The sequence below is a fragment of the Cajanus cajan genome, chromosome 7 (genome assembly GCF_000230855.2).
Source record: "Cajanus cajan strain Asha chromosome 7, NIPB_CcT2T_4, whole genome shotgun sequence".
In the NCBI taxonomy this organism is placed as follows: Eukaryota; Viridiplantae; Streptophyta; class Magnoliopsida; order Fabales; family Fabaceae; genus Cajanus; species Cajanus cajan.
Window position 1 is genome coordinate 51,550,092 of NC_138523.1, and position 15,774 is coordinate 51,565,865.

At 30.4% G+C, this 15,774-nt stretch overlaps 2 protein-coding genes across 2 annotated transcripts; both read right to left on the bottom strand.

The window, feature by feature from the left end:
* Positions 1 to 1,532: 1,532 nt before the first annotated feature.
* Positions 1,533 to 3,952, bottom strand: CYP78A7 (cytochrome P450, family 78, subfamily A, polypeptide 7). The gene is made up of 2 exons (XM_020376051.3): positions 2,812 to 3,952; positions 1,533 to 2,666 (listed from the first exon to the last, which is right to left on the bottom strand). Exons 1-2 carry the CDS (start codon positions 3,808 to 3,810, stop codon positions 2,046 to 2,048), a joined length of 1,620 nt encoding a protein of 539 aa, XP_020231640.1. The 5' UTR covers positions 3,811 to 3,952; the 3' UTR covers positions 1,533 to 2,045.
* A 6,337-nt stretch (positions 3,953 to 10,289) lies between these two features.
* On the bottom strand, positions 10,290 to 12,567 carry LOC109812198 (geraniol 8-hydroxylase). Its single transcript, XM_020376116.3, has 2 exons — positions 11,535 to 12,567; positions 10,290 to 11,185 (listed from the first exon to the last, which is right to left on the bottom strand). Exons 1-2 carry the CDS (start codon positions 12,441 to 12,443, stop codon positions 10,580 to 10,582), a joined length of 1,515 nt encoding a protein of 504 aa, XP_020231705.1. The 5' UTR covers positions 12,444 to 12,567; the 3' UTR covers positions 10,290 to 10,579.
* Between the last annotated feature and the right edge of the window lie 3,207 nt (positions 12,568 to 15,774).

The following is a 15,774-nucleotide window of genomic DNA, read 5'->3' on the forward strand; positions in this document are numbered from 1 at the left end:
TATTTATGATATTTTATTCTTTTAATTTTTAAATTATTTAGTCATTTTATTTTATTTTATATATTCTAATTTATTTTTAATAATATTATTATATATTTAAATAGTTTAATTTTAATAATTTTTTAAGTATATTTTTATCTTTTCACTTAAAATTTTTGAATTTTTATATTTTAATTTTAATAATTTTTAAAGTATATTTTTTGTCTTTTTATCTTAAATTTTTGAATTTTTATATTGTAATTTTAATAATTTTTTTATTTCTACTATTTATTAATTTTTTTATTTTTTTAATATTTTATAATATTATTGAAATCTTATAATTTTAATCTCTATAATTTTATCTTATTTTTCATTTTATAAATATAATTTAGATTATTTATTTTATAAATAAATTAGTTTTTTTTAATTTTTATAAGTTTACATAAAAGAATGTATTGAAACCCCTCGATCTTTGAAGGTACCGTAGCAACTCCCATGCAACAATACCCTTCTTCCAACTTGGTTAATTACTTGCAATTCAAAAAAAATTGATTTTTCATATGCATATTTTTTATATATACGAGTAAGATCGAGTCACTTCATATCTTTATATTTTATTTAATAAAAATATTTAAAAATTATTAATATTTATTAGATCAATTAATATTGTATTTAATCTTCAAACTTTAATAAAATCTTAAATTTGAATTTTATGTCTATAAAAATAGTTAATTTTTAGTATTATTTAAAAAAATTAAAGATAAAATCATGTAAAATATATACATCAAATTAAACTATTACCTTTATATATATATATATATATATATATATATATATATATATATATATAATAGATAAATATTACCAATAAATGATTAGAAGCATACTAGATAAAAAATTAAATCAAAAGTTTTTTATTTTGAAAAAAAAAGTATAATATCAAAAGCATAAAATTCAACTTATACTCTTCACCTTTTTATAATTGATTTACATACACTGTGCATTAGTTTATATTTCTTCTAATGTAAAATTAGTTATAATAATATACGTATGTGTATATATGTGGAAATAGATGTAAGAAGATAAGTATAAATGTAGATCATTAAATATGAATAATTAAGGTTAAAAAATGCGCAGGCTTTTTTAAGTGGTCATGTATGACCAATTGACCATCATATAACTCGCGTAATGTATTGATTATTTATATGTATGATTGTATGGTTAAAATTATAATTTTTATTTTTTATAATAACTTCATATTTTCGTAAGAGTCCCTCTCCTATTAATATTATTAAGATTTTTTTTGAATAAAACTAATTTAATAATGAATTATGTAATATGAAAAATGATGCTTACGTAGGAGATTACAAAAAGAACATAATTTGTGCAATTTTAGTTGCTAAGCAGAGCAAATTTTTTCTATATAATAACATTATGAAAGGACATGTTTGTGACGTGTAAAGTTTTCATACATGTAGTTGGATTCATGCCAATGAGCATTTGTGTTTAATTTAATGCGGGTGATTTTTCTTTTATAAGGCACTGTTGCAAAATAATTAAGGAAGGGGAAATTTTCTCATTTCTTCGTATTTTTCAAGAGAACTGTTATAACTTATAACTCGTTTCTGTTTATTTGCAGTTTTAACCAGCCCAACATATCACCCTTTTGGTTAGCGCCAATCCACAAAAAAAAAAAAAAAAAAAAATTTGGTTTAGCATGAAAAACAAAATCAAAACTAAAAGTATTGCTTCCTTCCAGGAGATTTCCCGAAGGTAGTCACTATAAGTATGAGGTACCTTTTTTAACATGTACTATTATTACAACAGAAAGGATATATTTATCTCACATGTATTAACTTTGGAGGCAAAACGCCAACTTATTTAGTTTAGCCACATCATGTTAAATACATATAGTAACACAGTACGTAATTAAAGCTAGATAAATAATCCCCCACACTTATAAACCTTTAGGAAAATTGAGGATCTTCCTAAAACACAAGTTTCTATATATAGTATATCTTAGACGTACACCAACTTAATCTTAGAATAATTATCTTGGACTTTAATTAAGTAAACCTAGGAAAAGCCACAGCTTTGAGAGGGTTCTTCATCTCACAAGATAGCTTGAGAACCTCGGTTAGGTCAAGTGGATTAGCCGTGTCTTGGAACCAGTGAAAGTGGTGAACCAAGTTAGCCACCCAAAGGCTCACAGTCACAAGGCCTAGGTTCCTCCCTGGGCAAACCCTACGTCCAGCTCCAAATGGTGCCAGCCTAAGGTCAACACCTCTAACATCCACTTCAACCCCTCCTTCACTCTTCACGAACCTCTCGGGCCTGAACACTAGTGGCTCGTGCCACACGTTGGGGTCGTGGGTTATGGCCCACATGTTCACCATTGTGGTGGTGTTGCCTGGGACCACCATCCCGTTGCTGAGCTGGATATCTGACGTGGACAAACGGGCCCAAGAAAGGAGGGGCCCAATTGGATGCACTCGCAATGTCTCCTTCACAACGGCTTCCAGGTATGCAAGTTTTATCACATCGGAGTTTGTAACTTCTCTTTTGTTTCCCACGACCTTGTCTAGTTCATCGCGAAGCTTAGTCTGAACTTGTTGGTTCAAAACAAGCTCCGCCATTACCCACTCGGTAAGAAGTGCAGTTGTATCCGTGCCACGGAATATCATTTCCTGCATATTTAATTAAGAGAGATGCAAATTAAAATTAAGACGGACAGATTCCCATATTTGATATATATACTTGAAGAAAACACGTGTTAAAGTATGCATGGAAAACAAACTTTAGTACGTTAAGATAGTGTAAAGAAACACAAACCCATAAAACGGCAATGATATCATCATCTTGGAGCTTGTCATCCCCCTCTAGAGAGAGCAGAACATCCACAAAATCCGAGTCATCAGAAAGTTCCTTGAACGGAGCCACTCGGTGCTCCTCCAAAACCCGCTTCACAAATTCCTTAACCCTAGGCGCAAGAACCGAGCACCGTTCTCGAATACGTAAAGGGTCATAAAACAAGCTCATCCAAGGAACATAATCGGACCAGTTGAAAGCCCCCAAAATCTCAAACCCTTCCCTCACCATCTCTCGCACCTCTTCCAACTCATTACGGCATTCGTCTCGTTTATACCTTCTTCCAAAAACGGTGTCCATAATGTTGTTAAGAGCCGCGTCTTGAAGGTGTTTCCTGAGGCGCACGAAGCCGTGTTTGGACTGTTCGTGAGCCACGTCACGCAGCATGGCGGCGCAGTGGAGCAGGCGACGGGGCTCGTGGGCTAGGATGCGCCGCGGGGAGAAGAGGTGGGTGGAGGCAAGCCTCCGCAGCAGACGCCAATACGGTGCGTTGGGTGCGAACCCAATGGCGCGGTCGAACATGAGCCTCTTAGCGGATTGTTTAACGGGACGGTCGGCGAAGTGGGGTGAGTTCAAGATTTCACGCGCCACGTCAGCATCTGAGGTTATGACTGCGGGGGTTGAGCCCAAACTGAAGGCCATGAGTTTTGTTGCCGTTAGAGATGAAGCCATGGAAGCGAGGGTGCGGTGAGGTAGCCCATGGCTTAGGCTTAGGCTAAACAAGAGGCCAAAGATTGGGACTCCTTTGGGCCCTGGAATAGCGAGCTGGCCCATTTGGTTTCTTCCGTTTTTCCATGCTACACCTCCTCCTCCTCTTGGGAAGGCCCATGCTAGAAGCCCAATGGAAAGAAGTGCAATTAGGATGACTAAGAGCGGGTTGTGAAGTAAGTTTTGTGATCCTGCTATGGCTGGAAGTGCAAACAGGCACCAGCTAGTGTCTAGTGATGTGGAAGGTAACCCCATTCTTATTATATCTATATCAGCAAGAGAGAGTGAGATGGGAGGTTGTCAAGTGCAGAGAAGAGGCATGGGAAGCTTGGTATAAATAGTTGTGCGTACGTGCATGGATTGGAGCTTAGGGTAAATTTGAAGATATTTCGTATTATTACAGGTGTTAGTAAGATTTTAATTTGGTATTTTTATAAGTGCAAAAAGTGTGTTGCGTGTAACTGGGGTTAGAGGTACGTGGCTTAATTTGTTCACAATTATTGAATAAGATGTGCTACTAATCATTAGAAAAAACAATTGTTTTTCTTACGAAGATTCTACTTGTTTCGAATCAGTTTCCCTATGGTATATATCCAGAACTATATCAAAATATGCATAAATATTGTATATAATTAGTGAATTTTATGATTTAATGTTAGACATGTTCCTGAACTTTTAGGATGATAATTTACGATTACAAGATACAGTACGTGTTTTTTTTTTTTTTTCTTGTGAAACATATATTGGGGCGTATAGTGATAGATGTTGGATTTGCGAATATGAATGTGGAATGTGGATGGTGGAGGTGCGGATTTTAATTACCGAGGCACGCGTGTGTTAGGGCGGGAAGCGAGGGTGCACATACGTGTGCACGCTGCTCAATGCCTCTCCTCACGTGGCTACGGGCTATTCAAGAATGTATCGCAAATCACCCACCCAATGCCCAATACAACTTCAACTGCCTCACCAATTCACAATGAAACATTAATATTCACTTTTACATGGATTGTATTTGCCTTTTATTCTTTTAAATATAAGATAAATTTATTTTCATTCTTTATATTTGAAATTACTCTTTTTTTATTTTTTATTTTAAAAGAAAATTAACCTCGTGCTTAAATTATATTGTTAATAAATTGTCACAAGATTTTTTTGTGAAAGATATCTATGATTTATATTATAAAAAAAATCTGTCACACAAAGTCCCATTACCAAATATGCAACACAAAATTTATATACTAATTTTTTATCAGTAAAAATATCATATCAAACTCATATAATGTTATAGGGGATTTTGATGAATGAAAGTAAATTTATTTGAAATTTCATAAAATAGAAAACAATAATTTCAATGTAGATGACAAAACATAAACTTGTTGGGCATTTGGGGTTACCACACACATACACATATCTCCATGTTGGTAAGATATTGTCCGCTTTGGACCCAGCCCTCACAGTTTTACTTTTGGATATTGCCCAAAAAGCTTCTCTTTCAATGAAGACAATTGTATATATATAAACTCATGTTCATCATCTTGCTTTTTAAGTTCATTTTTTCTGTACTTTCAAACTGAACTGGGCATTCTATCTGATCTTCCGAAAGATCTCCTTCTTGCTAACATAAGGAAGAGCATATTCTAACTCGCGTAGAATGAAGACTTGTCTTACCGCATACCAGTTGCATGTGGGAAGACCAGAAGCGGGGTGAAGAATAAATAATGGGCGGACGATCACATCGTCCGATAGCTAAATGGATGGCACTTGACTAACCTTGAACGATGTGGGATTTTGCTTGCATCCAACAAAACTTACTCTGCATTTAAGAGAGTAAAACCATATTTCAATCATTATATTTTATCCTCTTGTAGTATGATACTATTTTATTTTTTATTATCAAATTCCTTTTTATTCTTCACTATTTGTTTAATTTGACTACGATTTTATATAAGTTTATTACCTATGGTTGTAAAAATAAAAATAAAAAAAACAAGTTCATTACCAATGGTTATAATATTTTTACTTTAACTCAAAATTTTGAGGAGATTAAATATTAATACATATATATAATTAAAGAAAGTAAATAAAGAAAGATTAAAATTTTAATTATATTTAGAAAATACATAAAGTTATACAACACGCATTTTTAAAAGTAATTTGAAATATTTAACGTGAATTCACAAATCATAAATCATAAATAAATAAATAAACTGTATTTTGAAGAAGAAATAAAAAGACAGAAAAGTGTTTGAGCATGTTGAATCATTGATGTTTTTAGATGTGCTAATCGAAATTTGAAAATGACCCAATCTAATTGCAAATTATTGATCCAAATCCGCTGCTTGGCTGACAATCGCACACGTTGCCGTTCTTAAAATTTACATTAATAATACTTTCTTAATTATTGTTTCTCATGCATTACTTTCCTTAAACCCAGGGACGGAGCCAGGATTTCAATACTGGGGGTGCCATATAGGGGGTGCCATATAGTAATATACATATGAGTTTATATTAAAAATATGAGTTTATATTAAAAATAGGGGGTGCCATATAGTAATATATATGTATATAAAAAAAAATTAAAATTGTTGGGGGGGCCGTGGCACCCGTAGGTCCCCCCTTGGCTCCGTCCTTGCTTAAACCATATCATACATATCAAGATTCAAAACTGAACGTATTTTCATGCAAGTTGGATATGCATGTTCTTGGTTTACGTGCTTTATATAAGAGTTTATTTGCATTGCGCCAAATGCCTAGAGGTTCACACCACTTGCATTCCTAGAAGAATTATTTTACTAACCCTAACCAGTTCTTTTCCCATGAAATCAACGATCTCTATCTACATTTCTGTTTAAACTTATAAAAACTTTGTCAACGTGTGAATTGACACAAATAGTTAAGAATTTTATTTAAACTCTCATTTTTCTCACAGTAGTGAGTTTAATCTTTTTATATCACTTTTTTTTTTATTTGATAGAAAACTTTTCGCATAAAAATATTTTATTACTTCATAAATTAATTGTGTAATTACAATCAATGACGTCACGTCTGATAATATTAAAGGTACTTCTTTAAACTAATTAACATTTTTAATCATAAAAAGAAAAGTCTTTTTTAAGTATATTTATATGGTTACAACAATTCATATTTAATTTATGTCAATGCCATAGGTTGTATTGTTGTTTGGGAACTTAGGTGTTCAGTGTTATGCATTAAAGTGTTGTAGATATTAGAGTCATAGTATGGAAATATATCGAAATGCAAATTCAATTCATTATGTTTGGCTGCATTGATGAAAATACAGAAGAAAGAGAAATAAATGAAAAATATAATAAATTTTAAAAGTGTTTGATTTGAGAAAAATAAAAAAATTTAAATGAAAAATAAAAAAGCAGTAAAGTAGAAAGAAATTAGATGAAAAAGTAACTATTATTAATACTAAAATTCAAATTTTCTAATAAACTAATTGTTTCTTTAATGAGAAGTTTTCTTCTTTCTATCCGAATAGGAGTGATAATCAATTTTAATGTGAAATATTGTAACATCTATCATTGGACATGGAGAGTTAGCCTAATGCTAAAATTAATTTTTATTAGTTTTAAAATAGTGTTTAATCAGTAAAAATTAGATTTTACAAGCATAAATTAGTTTTTAATTATCATTTTTAAATATTATATGAATCATGTTTATAGAAAGAAAAAAAAGTGATAACTGATTATACTTGAAATTAGTCTTTTAATTTATGTTACAAACACGCATGTACTGTTAAAAAAATTTGTTAGTTTTACGTTGAAAGAAAAAGGCATTATGTTGGTTCTACGAGGAAAGAAATAGGCATTTGACTCACGTTTTTCTCTTCTCTTCCCTCCTATTTGGTTGAAACCAATTGATTGATAATTACAATATCTTCTTTATTTCGATTTCTGTCTACCAAACAAGGCGTCCTGTGTGAAAATATTGCAAAGACTATATTATTTTTCAGGTTTAATGGTAATATATTGATAATATAAAGTAATTTTATGATATAAAATAATTTTATATTATCATTCAATTACAAATCATGAAAATCATAATTGTTAAAAATAAATAAAATTTGTTTGATTATTTATAAAGGTTCTTAAAAATATTTATATAGAATTCTCGAAAATTAAAGATTTTCATGCTTTGCTATAGTATATTTCTAGGTATATAAATATCTTTTACAAAAGTATTCTTTATTTACTCAAATCTTATTACAAGTATTTATAATTAAAATTTATAGTTAAAATTATTTAAATACAAAATTCAACAAAAAAATTAAACAAAAAAAATGTTACATTATAATTAAAATGAATAAAAATATATTATTTCATTTTATTGAATATTAACAAATACTATTAAGCTATAAAAATAAAACAGACTTTAATAATATTATTAAAATTGATAAGGTCAATAAATAATAAGATACAAAAAAAAGATAGAAAGAGAAATAAAAATAGAGATATGATAGGAGGGAGAAGAAGGAGGGGGGGGGGGGGTTGTGAGTAAGAGAGACAAAGAGAGGGAGAGAAATAGGAGAGAGAATGAGATATTTTTATTTTTAAAATATATATTATAATTTTTTATATACATAAAATTTTTACTTAACTCAAAAATGTTAGATTCTCATTTTTTTTTGAAATTCTTTTTATAAAAAAGGTGAGATAAAAATTATTCTCTAGAAAACTATATTCCTAAAATATAAATAAATAAAAAATTACTACCAAACATGAAAAATCAAAATTCCCTATTTAAGTTTATCAAGAAAATAAAAAATTCCGTATACTAAACGTCTCCTTAGTTTAATGCATGACCATTAAACTCTTATTTTTCACCTCTTCCAACACATATTATTACATAACTATTTTGATGAGTTTCTAAATAAATACTTATAGGAGAATTATATATATAATTTATAAATTAAAATAGTTTATGCACAAGTTATAAAAATCCTTTCGTATTAACTTTTTCAAAACTTTTTATTTATAATATATGTATTGGTTAATTTTAATTTATAAAAGAATTCCTTCTTTTACTTTTATTTTCTTCAGTAATTTAAAAATTTATCAAATGTCTTACATCTAGTACTCTGAAATAGACAAAGACGGTTCTTTTTTCAGAGATAAAATGTTCTGTCCTTACCTTTTTTTTTTTAAATTTCATATAACTTTTCTAAGTAAAATATATATTTAATACATTTTATAAATAATACATGTAAATAAATTATAAGAACATTAATTAACCGAAAAAAAATAAGAACCTAAATAAAGACTTAAACTTACACTTTCTCTCAAAAAAAAAACTTACACTTTCATTATTATTATAATTTGATTTGATTATTATCCAGATTGGTTAATCAAAATCGATGAGGACTGGTATTCGTATCCAGAAACCTAGCCTGTTTTGTCCTTCCAATTATATATTAAGAAGGGAAAAACAACTTGACTCTTGGTATTGGATTCTAACCAGAAAAACCTTGATATTGGATTTTCATTTTCTCCCATCAAAATTAAGTCAGAAAAATAGATAATACTCATAGATACGGTTTTCTTTTTACAATGTCTAAATTCATCACAATATATATTTTCTTCAACTATATATATATATATATATATATATTAAAAAAAATGACATAAGAGTTTCTTGATTTTTTTTTTTTACGTAGGCTAGTTATACTTTATTTTAAGCAAAATTGAATTAAATAAGAAGGAATACAAGAGATCTTCCAATCCATATACATAACATAATTAAATTAAGTAGTGGATTTCTGACATCAAGAGAATGAAAACAACACAATAAATACATATCTCCCAAAACTAATAATTTGCGATCATCATACTATAAAAAACCTTACACCAATAGGTGGAACAACCAAACTAGCAATCCAAAAAAAGACTATCGACTACAAAGTGAAACCAATCACCATTATCAAAAGCATTGTCCTAGCTAAGTTAGAATCACACACCTAGATAGCAATGATCACCATCAAATATCACTTAATAAAAATTAAGGCATATAAAAAGTGACTCAGTCCAAAAAGAAAATAAGTATGAAAAAAAATTAGCTATCGCTTTTAACCATTTCCAAGTGCGCAATTTTACCATTTCAAGCACATCTCAAGTAGATAGCACCTTGTCAGAAATAATAAGAGCACTTCTTGCTAGCCAAATACTCCAAATTATAGTCAACTAGATCACAGCCCATCTATACCTTATTTTGGAAGGACAGAGAGGCAACCCGAGAAATTGATCAAAATGAACAATAAGGCTAGAAGTGAAGCCACACCATTCCAAGGAAAGCATCCAAACATGATATGCAAAAGAGCACTCACAGAATAGGTGTGAAGAAGTCTTCATCCTATATTAACACCATACACAGGAACTATCCGAATCAATAAGAACATATCGCTTAATAAGATTAAATTTAGAATCAAAGCCTTTAAAACTAAGAAAAGCCAAATATCTTAGTATTTTAGTTTTTATTAATTTTTTAATATCAATTCCGGTAGTTTTGTTTAATTAGACTCCAGTTATTCAAGAAACAAATATCTAAACAATTTGACATTGTATGGATTAATTTCTATGACAAAATAAAGCCTAATATACATGTTTTAATGAAAACAAATCCCAGGAACTGAAATTTAAACAAATTAAAATATGTAATAGCCAATATTGTACTAAAAAAATATTCAACAGGTAAAAAAAACCTGATATTCAAAATAAAAATTAAAAATCCAAATCAACTAATTTTTTTATTTAACCTACCTTCTTTTTTTTTTCTTTCTATACGGCCACATGCATACATATTCTCTATCAAATACATTTTTGTTCAAGTTGAGTACAACCACGAGAAACAGTAAAGTTCTCTCTCATCATAGTATCTAACATAGCATTGTATCTAAGATTCTAACTCAAACGACTATTGATTAAGTAACAGTAACAGTAATATTAAGCATAAAACGTCTTGGTTTAAATTCCATGGACTTGGTTTCAATACATTTGCATGTAATTCACAGTGAAATTGGAATAGCAGAAAGAGGAGTGAGTTTCTTCAACGTGATTCCATACTGCTCAGTCATGTCAAGCGTTTGAGGAGTGACACCCGGAGGAAGCTTCCACTGAAAAGAGTGCAGTAACGCAGCCAACATCAAAGTAATCATCCTATTAGCAAGTGGCAAGCCAGGGCAAATTCTCCTACCTGCACCAAAAGGTAAATACTCGAAATCCCTGCCCTTGAAATCCACGTTTGACCTAAGAAACCTTTCAGGCTCAAACAACAAGGGATCCTCCCAAAACTGGGGGTTCCTCCCAATAGACCATGCATTGATGAGGACTTGGTTCCCTTTGTGAATGGTGTAGCCACTCACTTCAACATCTTCTCCTGCAACGTAGGGCAAGAGAAGGGGAGCCGATGGATGGAGGCGAAGGGTTTCTTTTACAATTGCTTGGATGTATGGAAGCCTTGGAATGTCCGATTCTTTTACTTCCTTGGAGCTCCCTATCACTTGGATCAGCTCCTCTCTTGCCTTCTGCATCACTTTTGGGTTGCGTAGAAGCTCTGCCATTGCCCATTCTGATGTTGATCCCGAAGTGTCACTTCCCGCAATGAACAAATCCTGTTTCCAAAGAATACTGTAAAAATTATAACTTTGCTTTCATAAATCCTTAAGTAATGAATTTTTTAATTGATCCTTAAATTATAAAATTTTATAATTGATTTGCTAGTCTTTCCAATTTTTGTAATTCAGGCAATGGGTTGGAGGGTTAGTGGTTTTTATTAGGGATGATGTATACGTTAAAAAGGGTTGCACCATGTAATCCAATGAAACGGTTGGATTGGGTTGAAATTTTAAACCCTCCAACCTGCATATGCACTTGTCAATCCAACTTGATTCATTCAACGGCTTTGTCACTGTTTATCTGCAGTGTATAATTATAAGAAAGAGAAATAGTGTTAGGAGTTACGAGAATCAAAGGCTTGATGGTTTGGAGGGTGAAATGGGAGGGGTCCCCTTGGTGACAATGATCAAGCAAGACATCCAAGAAATCCCCCTTTGCGGGACCGGAAGGCTCTCTCTCCCTTTCCCCGACACGTTTCCTTATGATGAGGTCGAAAATGTGATGCAACCTGGCGTAAGAAACCGCCACGTGTCGCTTCACGCCCTGCAAGTCAAACCTCTTGAGCAACGGAAAGTAGTCGGAGATGTTAACCCTGCCGGCGTCCTCCATGATCCTCCTCACAACCTCCTTGAACTCGCCGGCACTCTCGAACTCCGGGTCCACCAAGTCCTCCGAGAACACCGTGTTCGAAACAAGATTCAGCATCGTCGCGAACGCCACTTCACCTATGTCAACCACGTTTCCGCTCAAAGCTTGCTTCCGGAGGTGCTCCACCATTTCCTGCACTTTGCGCTGCCGCAGGTGCTGCAGCAGGTCCAGCCGTTGGGCCGTGAAGATCTCTGTGGTGCAGACGCGCCGCCGGTGCCGCCACCTTGGGTCCGCGGGGGCCCACGCCAGGGTGTCGCCCACGTTGGGCTGGGCCGCCACGGATTCCGGGATGAGCCGCCTCGCGAAGGCTTGGTCGTTCTTTTGGAGGATCTCTTGGGCCGTCCCCGGGGAGGAGGCCACCACCGTGGTGACGGAGCCCAGACGCAGAGACATGATTGGGCCGTGGGTTTGGGCCAGCGAGGAGAGCGTGCAGTGGGGTTTGGGGCCCAGTTGGTGGAGGTTTCCGATTATGGGGAGGCCGGTTGGACCGGGGGGTTGGTTTTTCCTAGCGTGGCGGTTCAGAATGAAGCGGGTGATGAGCACTATAAGTGTCAGGAGTAAAAGCAAGATGTGAAGCTCCATGTCCATGTCCATGTCCATGATCATGATGATGATGATGGTAGTTTCTTCGGCCGAGATTGAACCTATATACTATGGCGTGGTATTATGGTTTAATATAATATCTCGTTTTTAAGGATACTGATTACTGATTAGTGGGCACCGCGGTATGTTGGAGTTGGATTGGAATGCATTTAATTATCACCACACCTGTCTGTCCGCATATATTCTTTTCACTAAAATGTTAAATTATTCTTTAAATATCTTTTTACATTTTACAACTTTTATTCTTATAAATATGTTTATGAATTCAACTATGAATCTAAGGGAGGTGTATTGGTTTAGGATTTCGTAGGATTTTAAAAGACTTTTTTTGAGTAAAAAAATCCATTGGTATTCAATCAGGATTTTATGTCACTTAAAAACAATCCAGTGGTATTCAATCTGGATTTTTAGGATTTTTTAAAAAGTCCATTAAAATCCACTGGTATTCATTTGAGATTTTTTACAACTTAAAAACAATCCATTGGTATTCAAAAATTTAAGGATTTTAAAGGATTGTTGTGTGAGAGGGATTTTGAAAGACTTTCTAGTGTTATCTATAAATACCAGATTCATAAAACAATCTCATCCAAACCCATCGGATTTTGAAGGATTGTTTGAAATGATTTTTCAAGTGTTTTAAGAATTTTCAAGTGAGTTTTTCATCTTTTTTTTCTATGCTCCTGTCTTCTCCATTTTTTCTCTACTAATAATACTACACTATTGTTCATTGCTCATATATAATACTATTCTCATACCATTCTCCTATTTTGTGAAACTCTAATATGTAAATGATAGTGTCATTGACTTGTTTTATTTTTCTGTTCGTTCTCTTTAATTGACTTACTTTATTTTATTCTATGTAGTTGAATTTGTTCCTTTATATAACACAAAAAAAATACTTGAAATTTTAACTTTTAAGTGGTAATTTTTTTATGACACACGTTAAGAAAAGAAAAAGGTGAAAGATGAAATTGATATCATAATCTCAACAATATATATATATATATATATATATATATATATATATATAAAAGATGAATTTGTTAGGGTTTTTGTGAGTAGAATGAGATAAAAATGAATCTTAGTAGGGGGAAGAACCCTCTTAGCATAAAAATTGCGAATTCTCTCTTTCCCTTGAATTTGTTACTCTTATCCCTCCTCCTTTTATGACTCAACAATTATTTTATTTTTTTTACTATGAATTTTTCTTTTTTATTTTTATATTATGAAATTAAGATTTTTTATATTTTAAAAAAAGAAAATTAACATAAGACATTGCAATATCTAATTTTTTAGGGTTTAGGATTTATGCCTTCATTAACTTATTTTTTAAAAAAGAAAATATTGTTAAAATATTTATTAGAATAATTTATATTTATAAATATCGTTAAAAATTATCATATATATATATATATATATATATATATATTCTCTATATCTAAATACTTCTGTTTATATAAAAAAAATTATATATCTAAATATTTTTTCAGTATCGAATATACTAATTTTTTTATATAAAAAATTATCTTATGTTTCTATATTTTCGTTTTTACATTTTTTTTTATAATAACTGAGGTATTTGATCCATTTGGATAGCAAAAATATATTCGATCTTGTATGATGGTGTGCTTCTAAAAATAATAATATAATTTTATTGATTTTGTCTATTATCCGTAATTATTTATATAACTATTTTTTAACATATATTGTTTTAGTATAATTCAAATGGGAGATTCACAAGGAAATAATAAAGAAAAATGAAAAGAGAAAGAAAACTATGAAGCTTGGATTAAGGATGATTCCGATGAATTGTTACAATTGATAGTGGATGCTATAAAAAGAGGATAGAATATTATAGAGAATTATTATTATTATTTATCTAGACATTATTTTTTTTATTTATTATTTTTATCTTTGACTCTTTTTAAATTTGAATGTATAATTTTTTTTAAATCTTATCAAATGTCAAAACTCCACAAAATCCCACAGAATCCATTAAAATCCTAATTTAAAAGTCTTGCAGAATCCATTAAAATCCTGATTTTAAGTCATGTAGAATCTTGCAAAATCTTAAAAGTCATGAAAATCCTGCAAAGTCTTTTAAAATCCGCAAGATTTTTTTTAACTAAAAAAGTCCTTTAAAATCCTAATCCAATACACCCCCTAAGTAATACGTCTTGAGTCCATAAGCCTTTTTTTTATATAAAAAATTTCGAGTACACATCTTAATTATATTACATGGAAGTTTTTGTAACATTTCAATACATGATATTTTGTAAATATTGGAGAAATTACAAATTATAATTTTTTTAATCTAATTTTATCATTAATATGTGTCGAATTCACGTTAAATTTTAAGATTTAAAATTTCATTATATAATGTTTCGTAAATATTAGTTTGATTGCAAAATATAATTACTTTTTTTTCTAGTTTTCTCACTGAAAATGTAATAAATGAAATAAACAATCATCATAAATTATATCGAGAAATAATTAATTAACACCAATAACAAATTTAGTAAAATATAAAACTTAATTAATTATATTTTATTTATACTTGATTTTAATATTTTTAGCACCAATTAAATTTTATTCTTTTTCCTCGAAACACTATTTCATTTATTCGGAGGTAATTATTACGGAGTAAGTACTATTTTATTTTTGTTTTCAATGTATAGCTCTCAGTGACCAAACGTTTCTATTTTTATTTTTATTTTTTCTCCATTGTTACTTATTATCATTTTTACTAACAATAAATTTCGTTTACTCGCGGTACAAGTAAATAATAAGTAATAAATATTATTTTAATTAAAATCAAAATTTTAATCATACTAATTTCCACTTAACAATCAAAACTTCACATGAAAAGAATAAATTCATGTTATAAAATAAATAAATAAATAAAAAATAAATTATGACAAATACCAAAAAAAATTGATATTTACTAATTTTAATCAAAATGATTTTTAATTAATTAAAAAAGATAATTTAAAATTCATTCATTCAAATATATTATATGTTAATAAATTATAATATAAAAAATATAATTCATTTAATTTTAAAGAGCTAGTTTAACAATTTAATTTATAAAAATAAATAACATTTTAAAATAATTTTATCATTCTTTAAAAAAACACAATAAATACATCCTCGTCATTGACTTTATGAAATATATTATTTATGAATATCACCAAGAACTTAAAAATAAAAAATAATATCCTTCATCATTAAATTAAAATTTGAAAGTCTTATTATTATTATTATTATTATGGTTAAGTTAGGATCAATTTTTAAATCTAGCTGAAAATGATGTATTCCTAACTTTGTATATATA